This window comes from Apium graveolens, chromosome 7 (genome assembly GCF_009905375.1).
Source record: "Apium graveolens cultivar Ventura chromosome 7, ASM990537v1, whole genome shotgun sequence".
Lineage (NCBI taxonomy): Eukaryota > Viridiplantae > Streptophyta > Magnoliopsida > Apiales > Apiaceae > Apium > Apium graveolens.
In genome coordinates this window covers 265,509,636-265,523,568 of record NC_133653.1, presented here as the reverse complement: position 1 = coordinate 265,523,568, position 13,933 = coordinate 265,509,636, and the positions used below count along the sequence as shown (strand labels likewise).

General features: G+C 36.7%; 3 protein-coding genes across 5 annotated transcripts; all 3 read right to left on the bottom strand.

The window, feature by feature from the left end:
* Nucleotides 1–3,504, bottom strand: LOC141672645 (F-box protein At3g62430-like). Of its 2 annotated transcripts, XR_012555644.1 has the most exons (5): nt 3,201–3,504; nt 2,926–3,096; nt 2,516–2,846; nt 2,258–2,339; nt 1–524 (listed from the first exon to the last, which is right to left on the bottom strand). XR_012555644.1 is itself a non-coding variant. In XM_074479291.1 (4 exons), exons 1-3 carry the CDS (start codon nt 3,450–3,452, stop codon nt 2,562–2,564), a joined length of 708 nt encoding a protein of 235 aa, XP_074335392.1. In that variant the 5' UTR covers nt 3,453–3,504; the 3' UTR covers nt 11–524; nt 2,516–2,561. The 2 variants fall into 2 exon arrangements, 1 of the variants encoding a protein (XP_074335392.1); XM_074479291.1 differs by lacking the exon at nt 2,258–2,339 and having other exon boundaries at nt 11–524.
* A 377-nt stretch (nt 3,505–3,881) lies between these two features.
* LOC141672454 (F-box/LRR-repeat protein At3g58900-like) lies at nt 3,882–13,641 on the bottom strand. Of its 2 annotated transcripts, XM_074479059.1 has the most exons (4): nt 12,673–13,641; nt 11,972–12,566; nt 11,708–11,789; nt 3,882–4,504 (listed from the first exon to the last, which is right to left on the bottom strand). In XM_074479059.1, the coding sequence occupies exons 1-2, from the start codon at nt 13,348–13,350 to the stop codon at nt 12,402–12,404; spliced, it is 843 nt and encodes a 280-aa protein (XP_074335160.1). In that variant the 5' UTR covers nt 13,351–13,641; the 3' UTR covers nt 3,882–4,504; nt 11,708–11,789; nt 11,972–12,401. The 2 variants fall into 2 exon arrangements, with proteins under 2 accessions (XP_074335160.1, XP_074335161.1); XM_074479060.1 differs by lacking the exon at nt 11,708–11,789.
* LOC141674884 (uncharacterized) lies at nt 8,879–9,280 on the bottom strand. The gene has a single exon (XM_074481584.1). It carries the CDS (start codon nt 9,278–9,280, stop codon nt 8,879–8,881), a length of 402 nt encoding a protein of 133 aa, XP_074337685.1.
* Nucleotides 13,642–13,933: the final 292 nt, after the last annotated feature.

The following is a 13,933-nucleotide window of genomic DNA, read 5'->3' as shown; positions in this document are numbered from 1 at the left end:
TTCTCTTATGTTTTTTGGCAGATCAGTAGGCTAAATTGTTGCCTTCTCATTCCTTTACACGATTTAATGTTATCTTTCTTCAATCTCTATAATCTTCCCCACTAGATCATTTTAACTCGACCACTGAATACTATTGTGTGGCAATTTGTAGATGCCTACATGATCTTTATAAGCTGGAAGCTCAAAATCTAAGTTTTACAACTCATTTTGCTCTCTGCCATTAACAACTAATATCCAGACCTCAGATTTTAAAAATTGCCCCAAATTTTCATTGTTACCCGACTCTTCATTTTGTCCCGAGTACCAGTATTGGACATTGGTATAGAGACTTGGGTACATTTTTCAGGGCAAAGAAGAAAATGCATGCAGCTCCTCCATATTAAGCATCTTTTTTAGGCACAAGATAGAAGATCGTCGAGAGACCCAGCTCCCCTGCAACTGACTTGTGTTCAGCAGCAAACCCTCAACCTTTACTCACTGGCTAGCACTCATCATAAGGCTCAAAGTTAAAGAAGAAATTTCACCTATAATAGCAGATTAAAAAATTTCATACATAATGTTAGCTACTATACATTGATAGGTTATTCACTATATAATTAGAACACATAAATTAATTATACTTACTAGATCGCCAAGTACATTGTATTCTATAAGAGGGTTTGTTGATTAGGGCTTTTATTCTAAACTTCTTCAGTTCCAAATACAGCAGAAACACTTTTTGGAATATTGTTGTTAGCGTGTAATCGGCTTAATTTTTTTTATATGTAAAATTAAGACATCCCTAACTTGGATCAAACTGGGCCGTGAAGAAATTGGATCAGATCTGGCCATGAAGAAAAATTGCACACACCTACAAATGAATATCTTTATGCTCTTCAACAGCCCAGTTAATTACCTTCCCAAAAAGCTTACTTGAAAGAAACGGAAAAACAAAAAAACTGTGCAGAAATAGTAGCCTTGTAAGATTAAGGACTTCTAGAATTTGGAAGCATATTTTAGAGCTATGTTGGACAGTTCAGTTTAGGACGATAAATATTCCTCCACTAATGGCAGAGAGAGAGTGCCAGAATTAAGGCAAACGAAATTTTAAACCAGGATTATGTGCTTCTAGCTTATGAAGCCTATACAATGACTGTTACAGACTATATCTCTGACTAAACTAGTGTTGCAAAGTGCTTATCATTGGTTATAACCTAGGCTCAGTGGATATGTTATTGCTTATCGATCAGTGGATATGTTGGAAAGTTCAGTGGAGAAAGAAAGTGGATATTAATAGAAAGAAATTGCGAAGTAGTGATAAAGAAAAAAAAATGATAAGCACTTAATACTGCTAACAAGTATCGAGCAACTCGCAAACCAATAGCAGGCAACAAATAGAAAGACCTTTAGGAGGATCAGCCAAATCACAATAGACAAAACATTTACAATTCGAGGAAACCTAGGTACATCTCATCTAGATTTCTTTTTTCTTTCTGGTGACCTAAATTCGCAACATTCATTTCATAATTAAAATCCACAACCCAATTACCATATAGCAAAACTTAACGAATTAGAAAATTCAAGAAAGACAATTATGCAAAAGAATTGCTCCCACTATACGAGTTCCTGGTAGGCCATATTTGCAAAAATAAGTATGGAAAAGCATATAAAAGGAAAGGACAGGGACTTTGCAGCCTTATAAAAGTGTCTAATTTCAGGACATATACATTATAGTGTTTAGGCTTTGTTACGCGGATGGACTTAGTAGTACTACTTTGAAAAGTTGACATGCTTTGCCCTGAAAAATGTACCCATGTCTCTATACCATTGTCCAATACTGGTACTCGGGGTAAAATGAAGAGTCAGGTAACAATGAAAATTTGGGGCTATTTTTAACTCTGAGGTCTGGATTTAATTTTTAATGGCAGAGAGGAAAATGAGTTGTAAAACTTAGATTTTGAGCTTCCAGCTTATAAAGATCATGTAGGCATCTACTAATTGCCACACAATAGTGTTCAGTGGTCAAGTTAAAATGATCTTAGTGGGGAAGATTATAGAGACTGAAAGAAAGATAACATTAAATCGTGGAAAGGAATGAGAATGCAACAATTTAGCCTACTGATCCGCCAAAAAACATACGAGACCTATGAGAGGGCCAACTAAAAGTCACAATACACAGTCTTTACGGTGTGCAATTAAGGCGAGAAATCCAGGTACAACTTCCTCTACTTATCTTTCTTTTTAATTACTAGTAATCTAGAAAGGATTAAATCTTAACCTTTGGCTCTATGAAATGACTCGATGACGTCAAGAGGAACAAGCTGTGACACTGCTGTGCATCTTACCAATCCTCCCGTCATCTTAAACATTTAAAAAGCAGAAGAATCAAATAATCAAGAAACTACCATTTAAAATGTCTTTCTTAAACAATGCACCTAGTAAATATTTCATCACAAATTAAGGCTTAATTAATAACAATGCTGAGAGAGAAACTGGTAAAAAGAAAAGAAAACAAAGCTTAGTGCAGAAATTGTACCTCATACACTTTGTTATTTTGAAGAGCATGTTGCTAGCAGAATCAATTAAAAGAAAAGATTAAGCTTGCAAGTTGTTGACTTTCTTTCATACTTTAACAGTTCTTCCCGGACCTCTTTACCTCCATGCAAATTTGATGAAGTAATTGATACATTTGTCAAAGCACTTCCAAAAGCTAGCAAGTATTCAACGAATGATAACTCATCTACTGTACCAGAAAATTCTCCGATATCTACTGTTTTGAGATGCGTTGATAAACATTCTGCAGTATGTGACCATGACCAGGCCCACGTGAAGCGCCAAGTTTGATCAGAGAAAGTATCAACAAGTCCCTAACAATTGAAACGAAAGAAAAGTCATAAGTTCAGAATCTATTGTACAACTCCGTCACATCTCAGTTTTAAAACTCACCTGTGGAAAGAAAAGGCTCTCTAGGTTTGGTGAGTTTTCAAGGAAGTCATACAGTAAAGTTTGTCCACAATATGCTTCATCAACACTGATACTCAACTCGGTCAAGTTATGGAATGGAGGAAAGCCATTATGAACTGTGCTAAAATCAGAATGATATGCGCGATTGAGGGCCTTCATAAAAAGAGAAGACAAAACATGAAAGTCATGTAAATTCACAGCAAAGATGAAAATTATTAGCTCATATATATATGTTAACATTTAGGCAAAACACTTACCTCGACAGTTTCACCTCCTAAACTTAAAGATTTGACGTGAGTAATCTTATTTAGCAGGCCAAACGTGCAATCACCAAACACACTGCTGGGTGCAACTCCTTCTATAATCTGTACGACTTCAATCTGAGCCGTTGTTAGGAACGGCAAATTCTTCTTGATAAAGATATCATCGGATGCGAAAGAATCAAGTATGAGAGTTTCTAATCCTGGTGTCTCAATTGAAATTTCAAGAGTAGATTTTTCAAAAGACATCAAGGTTAGAGAATCATATTTATCTTATAATTTTATATTTATAATGAAATAATAAAATTATTGGGAATTATATTATGATTATTAATCTTCTATTTTAGTCCTCCTAAATTGCTCTTATTCTTTATTTTGAATGAAATAATAAAATTGCTGTAATCATATTATGATAATAATTCTTTTATTTAAATCCTACATAATTGGAAAAATAAAGTAATTATTAGAAACACGTACATTATATTTTCTTACATTTCTTAAATAACCTTAAATATATAATATACATAAAACCGGAATCTCTTTTTACTGAAAATTCGATACCTAATTAGGTTGAATCTTTAATTTTAATACCTAATTAGGTTAATTTTTAGGTGATTGCTCAAAATGTTACTTGCTACTATTCAAAATATAATTTAATTTTATGTATGTTATTGTTGATTAAAGACTATTACTTAGAATTATCACGATGAGTTTCTCGATCATTGTATACTAATTTATATTGAAAAAAAATAGCGAAAATTTTAGTATCGACTCAATTATAGATATATTTCGCAATCTAAAGAAATGTAGAGCTTCAATATAATTTTTTTACTACTATTCTTGTATTCATTTGATTGACTAATTTAATGTTTTTTTTGGCCCCCTCATCTGCTCGCTACTTCATCCCTGCTCAAGCAGAAATTATGCAATAATTTCTTTCCGGTGATTTTATACTATAATACACAACATGAACTATATTTCGACTATAAATAGCTGAAATTCAAGAGTTAATTTATGAGCATAGGTTTAAGAACAAATTGTGCAAATCTCTAATTTATTGCACTTAAACACAGTCTGGCAAAAAAAAAAACAGACAGAAGACACAACTTAAATTGTATAAAATGAAAGGAGGAAATCTCTATAGATGGTTATAGATAGTAGCAACATATAATCATAAAAGATTGATTAAGAAGAAAATGCCTGCAGCTCCTCCATATTAAGCATCCTTCTTAGGCACAAGATAGAAGAGCGTCGAGAGACCCATCTCATCCTTTACTCAGTGGCTAGCGCTCATCGTAAGGCTGAAAGTTAAAGAAGAAATTTCACCTATAATAGCAGATTAAAATATTTCATACATAATGTTCGCTACTATACATTGATAGGTTATTCACTATATAATTAGAACACATAATTAAAGAAAAATAAGAACTCAGTGTGGAATAGCAATGCAAGAATTGAAATAATTGTGAGAGAATGCTTGTTTCAAAACATTGAGGACCACTGGAACAGCCTGTATCCTTTTAACCCCATACACTGCTGCATCCTAACAAACTGAAAGTAAAAGACCATCGTGTCCCTGATCCTACCAACTTGACACTCAACACTACATAGGCCCATCAGTGCACATCAGCACAGTAAAAGACAAGGACACTAACAAAAGGAAATTATAACTGACTTTATTCAAATATAAATAAGCTAGGTAATGCAACTGTAACTGCATTGTTATCTCCTTCAACTTCATTAGTCCCCCTCAAGTGGAGTGGAGGTACTTGCCGAGACACCGAACTTGCTAAGGAGAAAATTGTGTTGTTTGACAGGAAGCCCTTTGGTAAGAATGTCTGCCACCTGAGAGTGTGACGGAACATGTGTAGTGAGAACTTATCCAGCTGTGATTTTATCTCTTATAAAGTGACAATCGATTTCAATGTGTTTCGTTCGCTCATGAAGCACGGGGTTAGCAGCTATGGCAAGGGCAGCTTGATTGTCGCTTTTGATAATTGTTGGGGGCAAGTCAAGCAAGCCCATGTCCTTGAGAAGGGAAGACAACCATGTAACCTCGCAGCACGTCAATGCCATCGCCCTATACCCTGCCTCTGCCGTCGATCTTGCAACAAGTGACTGTTTCTTTATTTTCCAGGAAATGGGAGACGAACCCAGCAACACACAATACCCAAATGTCGACTTTCTTGTAGTGGGGCAACTCGCCCAGTCACTGTCACAATACGCAGTTAGCTGAGCAGCTGAAATTGATGCCAAGAGGATGCCTTGTGCAGGGTTGTTTAACAGGTATCGTAAGATCCTCTTGGCTGCCTGCATATGTATGTTTGTAGGCTTCTGCATGTACTGGGCAAGATTATGAACCGGAAAGGATAAATCAGGCCTTGTGATCGTCAGATAGATCAATTTTCCCAGTAGACGCTGATACATTTGTGGGTCTTGTAATGGCTCTCCCTTTTCTGGTGCCAGGTTCACATGAGTATCACAGGGAACTTTGAGTGGGGTAGATGTCATCATGCCAAACTCATTCAAGAGGTCCAACACATACTTTCTTTGTGACACAAAGAAACCAGCTGCACTTCGATCAATTTCCAGCCCCAAGAAATAGTTTACACTTCCCATGTCCTTGATATTGAAGTGCGATGACAATACCTGCTTTAGATTGTCAATCTCTTCTACACAGTTGCTTGAGATCTATATATCATCTACGTAAATCAACACAATGATGATGGCAATTTTTGTCACCTTCGAGTAGAGACTGTAGTCTGCTTTAGAGTGTCTAAAATCAAAAGAGATTAGTGTCATAGACAATTTGTGATGCCATTGACGAGATGCCTGGCGCAAGCCATAAAGAGCTTTGATCAATCTACACACCAGTTGTTCCATTTCTGTACAGTTTTCCCCAGGTAGTTCTCCTTTGGTGATTCCGCTCCCCATGCCCCTGTAGCCTTGAGGAAATGTCATGTAAACTACTTCTTCCAGATCTCCATTTAAGAAAGCATTCAAAACATCCAGTTGATGTACGTGCCAATTTTTCATCGCTGCCACGGCAAACATAGCCCTCACGGTGGTCATTTTTGCCACCGGCGCAAATGTTTCCACATAATCGATTCTATAGGTTTGTTTGTACCCCAATATGACCAACCGTGCCTTATATTTGTCAACCGAGCCATCAGCTTTGAATTTTGTTTTGTATATCCATTTGCACCCGATAGCTTTTCGATTAGGGGGCAATGTAGTTACTTCCCAAGTCCCATTGGCCTCTAATGCATCTAACTCCGCGTTCATGGCATCCACCCAATTCTCAAACTTTATTGCTTGGTTAAAATTTAGAGGATCGACTTGAGACACAATGGCTGCTAGGAAGCAATTAAATTTGGTGCTGACCAGTTGTGAGGTTGTGACACTCGCACTTACAGCTTGATTTGAATAAGGTGTCACGAAGTCAGCCAACCACGTGGGTTGTTTCGTTTTGCGAGTTGACTTCCTGTGCATATGTTCTCCTTCTTGTGCATCAATTGCCTCTGTTATATCTTCTTCCCCGTTATCCCTCTCTGTTGGTGGATTTTCTTCCTTATGATAAGTCTGGGCATCTTCAGTTTCTGCATCTTCCATAAACTCATCTCCAGTAATGACCTTTTTTGTGCTTGGCATGCTTATCGGAAGGGGTTGCACATAAGGTTTGTCACTGTATTTGTTTAGTGGAAACACACTTTCATGAAAAGTGACATGTCTTGAGATGAATGTCTGCATATTAGACAGATTCAGTAATCTGTATCCCTTTGTGTTACTTGGATAACCAATGAACGCACACGCAATACCCCTTGGAGCAAATTTATCTGACCCATGTGTCGAATTGTAAGCCATGGCCAAGCATCCAAAAACCTTTACCCTTCATAATCTACCTTCTCTCCCATCAACTTTTCATGCGGACTTCAAAATTCAAAGCTGCATTTGGCAGTCGATTCATGATATATGTGGCAGTTAACACGCAGTCGCCCCAGAAATTGAGTGCCAACCCAAATTGAAAACGCAGAGCTCTGGCTACTTCAAGTTTGTCTATGTTTCCTCTCCACCCGAGAATTTTGCTGGGGTGTGTAGGTGCATGACTTTTGGTGTATGATGCCCCTTTTTTCAAAATATTCAACACATTCTTTGTCTGCGAACTCGAGCGCATTATCTGACCTCACAATCAAAATATTGCTTTTAAACTGATTATCAACATATTTTTCAAACTTTATCAATGTTCCCAAGTAATCAGATTTTTTCTCCAACAAATATACCCAAGTCACTCTACTAAAGTCATCCACCAGTGTTAGAAAATATCTATATTTCCCTCTTGTGGTCACCTTATAGGGGCCCCAGATGTCACTATGTAATAGATCAAATGATTTTGCTGCATGTGAATGACTAATAGTAAAGGGGAGTCTAGTCATTTTTGAGAGTGCGCATGTGAGGCATACCTGTTGGTCTTGATTTTTTAAGAATGGCTTTACTTGATCTATGTGTTGCAGTTTAGACAGGGAGGCATGTCCAAGCCTCTGATGCCATAATGCATATTGATTGACAACCTCTTCTTTCTTACTTACCGCGGCTTTGGTTGACTTCAGGCTATTCATTGCTTTACTTGGCATACACATCTCATCATCCTTCAAATAATGCAATCCATCTCTCATCTCACCTGTTCCAACTACTCCTTTTGTTGTCGGGTTTACAATCACACATTTCCCGGATTGAAAGATGACATTGCACTTGCTTTCTTTCGCCAATTTATGAATTGATAATAAACTATGGTTGAAATGTGGTACGTATAACACATTGTTTAGTTTCAATCCATTCTTTAACAGCACATCTCCAATATGCGTGATTATTGCAGTGGCACCAGTTGGCAGTGTGATGGAGAAAGTTCCTGGTGCTTGTTTGACGTTGACCATGTTTTTCAGAGATGAAGTCATGTGGTCGGACGCCCCTGAGTCTATGATCCACTCCATCGACTTATTCATCTTGCCTTTGTTACTGTACACCATACCAGAAAAAGCATAGTCAATTTCCTCATCTGTTTCATTCCCTTTCTGGTCTGTAGAATTATCTCTTGGTATTAACTTCAGCAATTGTTCAATTTGTTGACATGTCATGGTCACGGACTGCTCTACAGTATTACCTTGTACATTGTTAGCTTGTCTTGCTCCCCCTGGTCTATTTCCCATCCATTTACTAGGTGCGCCCTTTTGACCAGGCTTATACTTATAATGCCATTTAGGGTACCCAGTCAATTCCCAGCAACCTTCTTTGCTGTGTCCCTTTCTCTTGCACACACTGCATTGCAAATTCTTATCCGTGCTTCCTTTGCCGTACATGGCCATAATATCACCATCACCAAGCACTCCATGAGATAGGATTTCCTTTTGAGATTCCTCTTATTGTACTGCTGCACATGCTGCTTCCATAGAAGGCAGAGGGGTAATCATGAGGAGTTGGCTTCTTTGTGCACTATATACCTCATCTAGCACATTTAAAAATTTATAAAGTTTTGACTCCTCCTTCATATTTTCTATGGCTTGCAAAAGTTTCGCAACTTCTGGTGTAATACTAGTGAGAGTGGGTAACACATTCATTGACTCAATTTCTTCCCATAATCCACTCATACCAGTAAAATAATCATTCACTTTCATACCGTTTTACTTCAAATTAAATAGATCTCTATTTAACTTGTACTTTCTCGAACCATTAGTTAACGAAAATCTCTTTTTAAGTTGTCTCCAAATGTCCACAGCAGTATTTATAAAAAGAACAGATGATTTAATATTTTCAGAAATGTTGTTATGGATCCAAGAAATTACCATGTTGTTGCATGTGTCCCATTGGCTTGCTTCAGCTACATCTGTGGCACTTCTTGTCACGGTTCCGTCAATAAATCCAAGTTTCCTTTTTGCTGACAGCTGTATTTCAAATGATCTTTTCCAAGCCCTAAAATCACCTGCACCTTGTAGTTTGGGCACAACTATTGATGTTGGTCCATCTGAGGGATGCAAGAAAAGAGGGTTTTGTAGATCTGTAAACGAAATCCTATTAGTAGCCATGAGTCAGTCTAGAACTAAGAGAGTAACTATCTTTTCCAGACCAAGAAAACAACAACTCAACTACTGTAAACACAAGACTTTAAAGTTTCTCACTATTTCAATGTTCCTCACAACTTTGCTAACAAACCATGCTCTGATACCATAAAGAAAAATAAGAACTCAGTGTGGAATAACAATGCAAGAATTGAAATAACTGTGAGTGAATGCTTGTTTCAAAACATTGAGGACCGCTGGAACAGCCTGTATCCTTTTAACCCCATACACTGCTGCATCCTAACAAACTGAAAGTAAAAGACCATCGTGTCCCTGATCCTACCAACTTGACACTCAACACTACATAGGCCCATCAGTGCACATCAGCACATTAAAAGACAAGGACGCTAACAAAAGGAAATTACAACTGACTTTATTCAAATATAAATAAGCTAGGTAATGCAACTGTAACTGCATTGCTATCTCCTTCAACTTCATTAATAATCACCAAGTACATTGTATTCTATAAGAGGGTTTGTTGATTATGGCTTTTATTCTAAACTTCTTCAGTTTCAAATACAGCAGAAATAGTAGCTTTTTGGAATATTGTTGTTAGCGTGTAACAGGTTTAATTTTTTATATATGTAAAATTAAGACATCCCTAACTTGGATCAAACTGGCCGTGAAGAAATTGGATCAGATCTGGCCATGAAGAAAAATTGCACACACCTACAAATGAATATCTTTATGCTCTTCAACAGCCCAGTTAATTACCTTCCCAAAAAGCTTACTTGAAAGAAACGGAAAAACAAAAAAACTGTGCAGAAATAGTAGCCTCGTAAGATTAAGGACTTCTAGAATTTGGAAGCATATTTTAGAGCTATGTTGGACAGTTCAGTTTAGGACGATAAATATTCCTCCACTAATGGCAGAGAGAGAGTGCCAGAATTAAGGCAAACGAAATTTTAAACCAGGATTATGTGCTTCTAGCTTATGAAGCCTATACAATGACTGTTACAGACTATATCTCTGACTAAACTAGTGTTGCAAAGTGCTTATCATTGGTTATAACCTAGGCTCAGTGGATATGTTATTGCTTATCGATCAGTGGATATGTTGGAAAGTTCAGTGGAGAAAGAAAGTGGATATTAATAGAAAGAAATTGCGAAGTAGTGATAAAGAAAAAAAAATGATAAGCACTTAATACTGCTAACAAGTATCGAGCAACTCGCAAACCAATAGCAGGCAACAAATAGAAAGACCTTTAGGAGGATCAGCCAAATCACAATAGACAAAACATTTACAATTCGAGGAAACCTAGGTACATCTCATCTAGATTTCTTTTTTCTTTCTGGTGACCTAAATTCGCAACATTCATTTCATATTTAAAATCCACAACCCAATTACCATATGTTGGACTTTTTAATCTAAACGTTAATAATGTTTTCCTTTGTTTTTGAATAATCCAGCTGGGTTTAGCGAGTTTGTAGCAGCATGACTAAGTAATGCAGTAGTTGAGTCTTTTCTGGGTTGTTTAGAGAAATAATAGGATCTGTCCTAGTTTGTAGCTACCACTCTCTGTGAGTGGTATTTTATCTTTGCTTTCCTCCTCTCAGTATGCTATGGAGTCTGTAATAGAGTAAGAACCTACTTTCAGTTATTCTCTTAATACAAAACGAGTTCAACTCACATTATCTGTTGTTTTACATTCAAGTATTTCCATCACCATATAGCAAAACTTAACGAAGAAAATTCAAGAAAGACAATTATGCAAAAGAATTGCTCCCACTGTACGAGTTCCTGGTAGGCCATATTTGCAAAAATAAGTATGGAAAAGCATATAAAAGGAAAGGACAGGGACTTTGCAGCCTTATAAAAGTGTCTAATTTCAGGACATATACATTATAGTGTTTAGGCTTTGTTACGCGGATGGACTTAGTAGTACTACTTTGAAAAGTTGACATGCTTTGCCCTGAAAAATGTACCCATGTCTCTATACCAATGTCCAATACTGGTACTCGGGGCAAAATGAAGAGTCAGGTAACAATGAAAATTTGGGGCTATTTTTAACTCTGAGGTCTGGATTTAATTTTTAATGGCAGAGAGGAAAATGAGTTGTAAAACTTAGATTTTGAGCTTCCAGCTTGTAAAGATCATGTAGGCATCTACTAATTGCCACACAATAGTGTTCAGTGGTCAAGTTAAAATGATCTTAGTGGGGAAGATTATAGAGACTGAAAGAAAGATAACATTAAATCGTGGAAAGGAATGAGAATGCAACAATTTAGCCTACTGATCCGCCAAAAAACATACGAGACCTATGAGAGGGCCACCTAAAAGTCACAATACACAGAGTCTTTACGGTGTGCAATTAAGGCGAGAAATCCAGGTACAACTTCCTCTACTTATCTTTCTTTTTAATTACCAGTAATCTAGAAAGGATTAAATCTTAACCTTTGGCTCTATGAAATGGCTCGATGACGTCAAGAGGAACAAGCTGTGACACTGCTGTGCATCTTACCAATCCTCCCGTCATCTTAAACATTTAAAAAGCAGAAGAATCAAATTATCAAGAAACTACCATTTTAAATGTCTTTCTTAAACAATGCACCTAGTAAATATTTCATTACAAATTAAGGCTAAATTAATAACAATGTTGAGAGAGAAAACTGGTGAAAAGAAAAGAAAAGAAAACAAAGCTTAGTGCAGAAATTGTACCTCATACACTTTGTTATTTTGAAGAGCATGTAGCTAGCAGAACCAATTAAAAGAAAAGATTAAGCTTGCAAGTTGTTGAGTTTCTTTGATACCTTAACAGTTCCTCCCGGACCTTTTTACCTCCCGGCAAATTTGATGAAGTAATTGATACATTTGTCAAAGCACTTCCAAAAGCTAGCAAGTATTCAACGAATGACAACTCATCTACTGTACCAGAAAATTCTCCGATATCTACTGTTTTGAGATGCATTGATAAACATTCTGCAGTATGTGACCATGACCAGGCCCACGTGAAGCGCCAAGTTTGATCAGAGAAAGTATCAACAAGTCCCTAACAATTGAAACGAAAGAAAAGTCATAAGTTCAGAATCTATTGTACAACTCCGTCACATCTCAGTTTTAAAGCTCACCTGTGGAAAGAAAAGGCTCTCTAGGTTTGGTGAGTTTTCAAGTAAGTCCTACAGTAAAGTTTGTCCACAATATGCTTCATCAACACTGAGTCATCAACACTGATACTCAACTCGGTCAAGTTATGGAATGGAGGAAAGCCATTATGAACTCTGCTAAAATCAGAATCATATGCGCGATTGGGGGCCTTCATAAAAAGAGAAGACAAAACATGAAAGTCATATAAATTCACAGCAAAGATGAAAATTATTAGTTTATATATATATATGTTAAGATTTAGGCAAAACACTTACCTCGACAGTTTCACCTCCTAAACTTAAAGATTTGACGTGAGTAATCTTATTTAGCAGGCCAAACGTGCAATCACTAAACACAGTGCTGGGTGCAACTCCTTCTATAATCTGTACGACTTCAATCTGAGCCGTTGTTAGGAACGGCAAATTCTTCTTGATAAAGATATCATCGGATGCGAAAGAATCAAGTATGAGAGTTTCTAATCCTGGTGTCTCAATTGAAATTTCAAGAGTAGATTTTTCATCAATTCCCCAATAAGAAACCAATGAAAACTTCTTTAATGCAGCTCCACTAATACTCAGACGACATCCGCTAAGCCATTTGCAACCCGAAATACATAATACTTCAAGCAACGGACACTTGATCAAAAGCTCACCAACTGACTCATAGCTAGAAAACGTAATTTCATCGAATTTAAGAAACCGAAGGCTCGAAAACTTAACATTCTCAGGAATATCAACTAATATTTTACCACTTAGTTGAAGCTTTTCAAGACAGGTACAGAAGAACACTTCATACATCAATACGAACATTTCTCTGAACCTGAACCAAAGGTCTATCTCTTTTGCATCAAATTCAAGCGCATTGAGTATCCAGTCACCAACACGGTCCAAATAGTAATCTTCAACACAGTGTAAACCAAATTTCTCGATTTTCAAATCATTCGGCCGATGCATTAAAAATCGATCAACAAAGTTGGCGAAATTTATTGCAGAATCCCTCCAATTTCGATGGTAAAAAACAAGATTTGGGAGTGAAATGCAGAGTGGCCGCCACCTTTTGGATAAAATACTAGTACGCACTGCTTGTTCAGTTGGAAGCAATGAAAGGATTATGAGTAGTAGTGAATCAGGCGCTAATTCGATCTTTTTCAGAAACCTTTGATTTCTTTGCCATTTTTTTCAGAAATCAAGAAAAGATAAAATTTGATTTGATGTGAGGGATTTGAACTTACCACAAACGATGAACAAAACAAATGATGGTATGTCTCAATGAAATAGGACCCAAAGATTTAAGCAATGAGTCTGTTGGGCGTCTTGGTGATTTAAGCAGACTTTCTTATCGATTCTTTATCAATTCTGAAAAAAAATTGTCTACATTCAATGTATATTCCCTTGTATTTATTTTATATTAATTATTTACCTCACAAAAAAAGAAAAAGGTGTCCGGTAATAATAATTAATACATATTCTTAAAACAAATCTTTATTTTATTATCTTGGATCTGATCATATTTTTCTTTTTGGGTTCGTGATTAGAT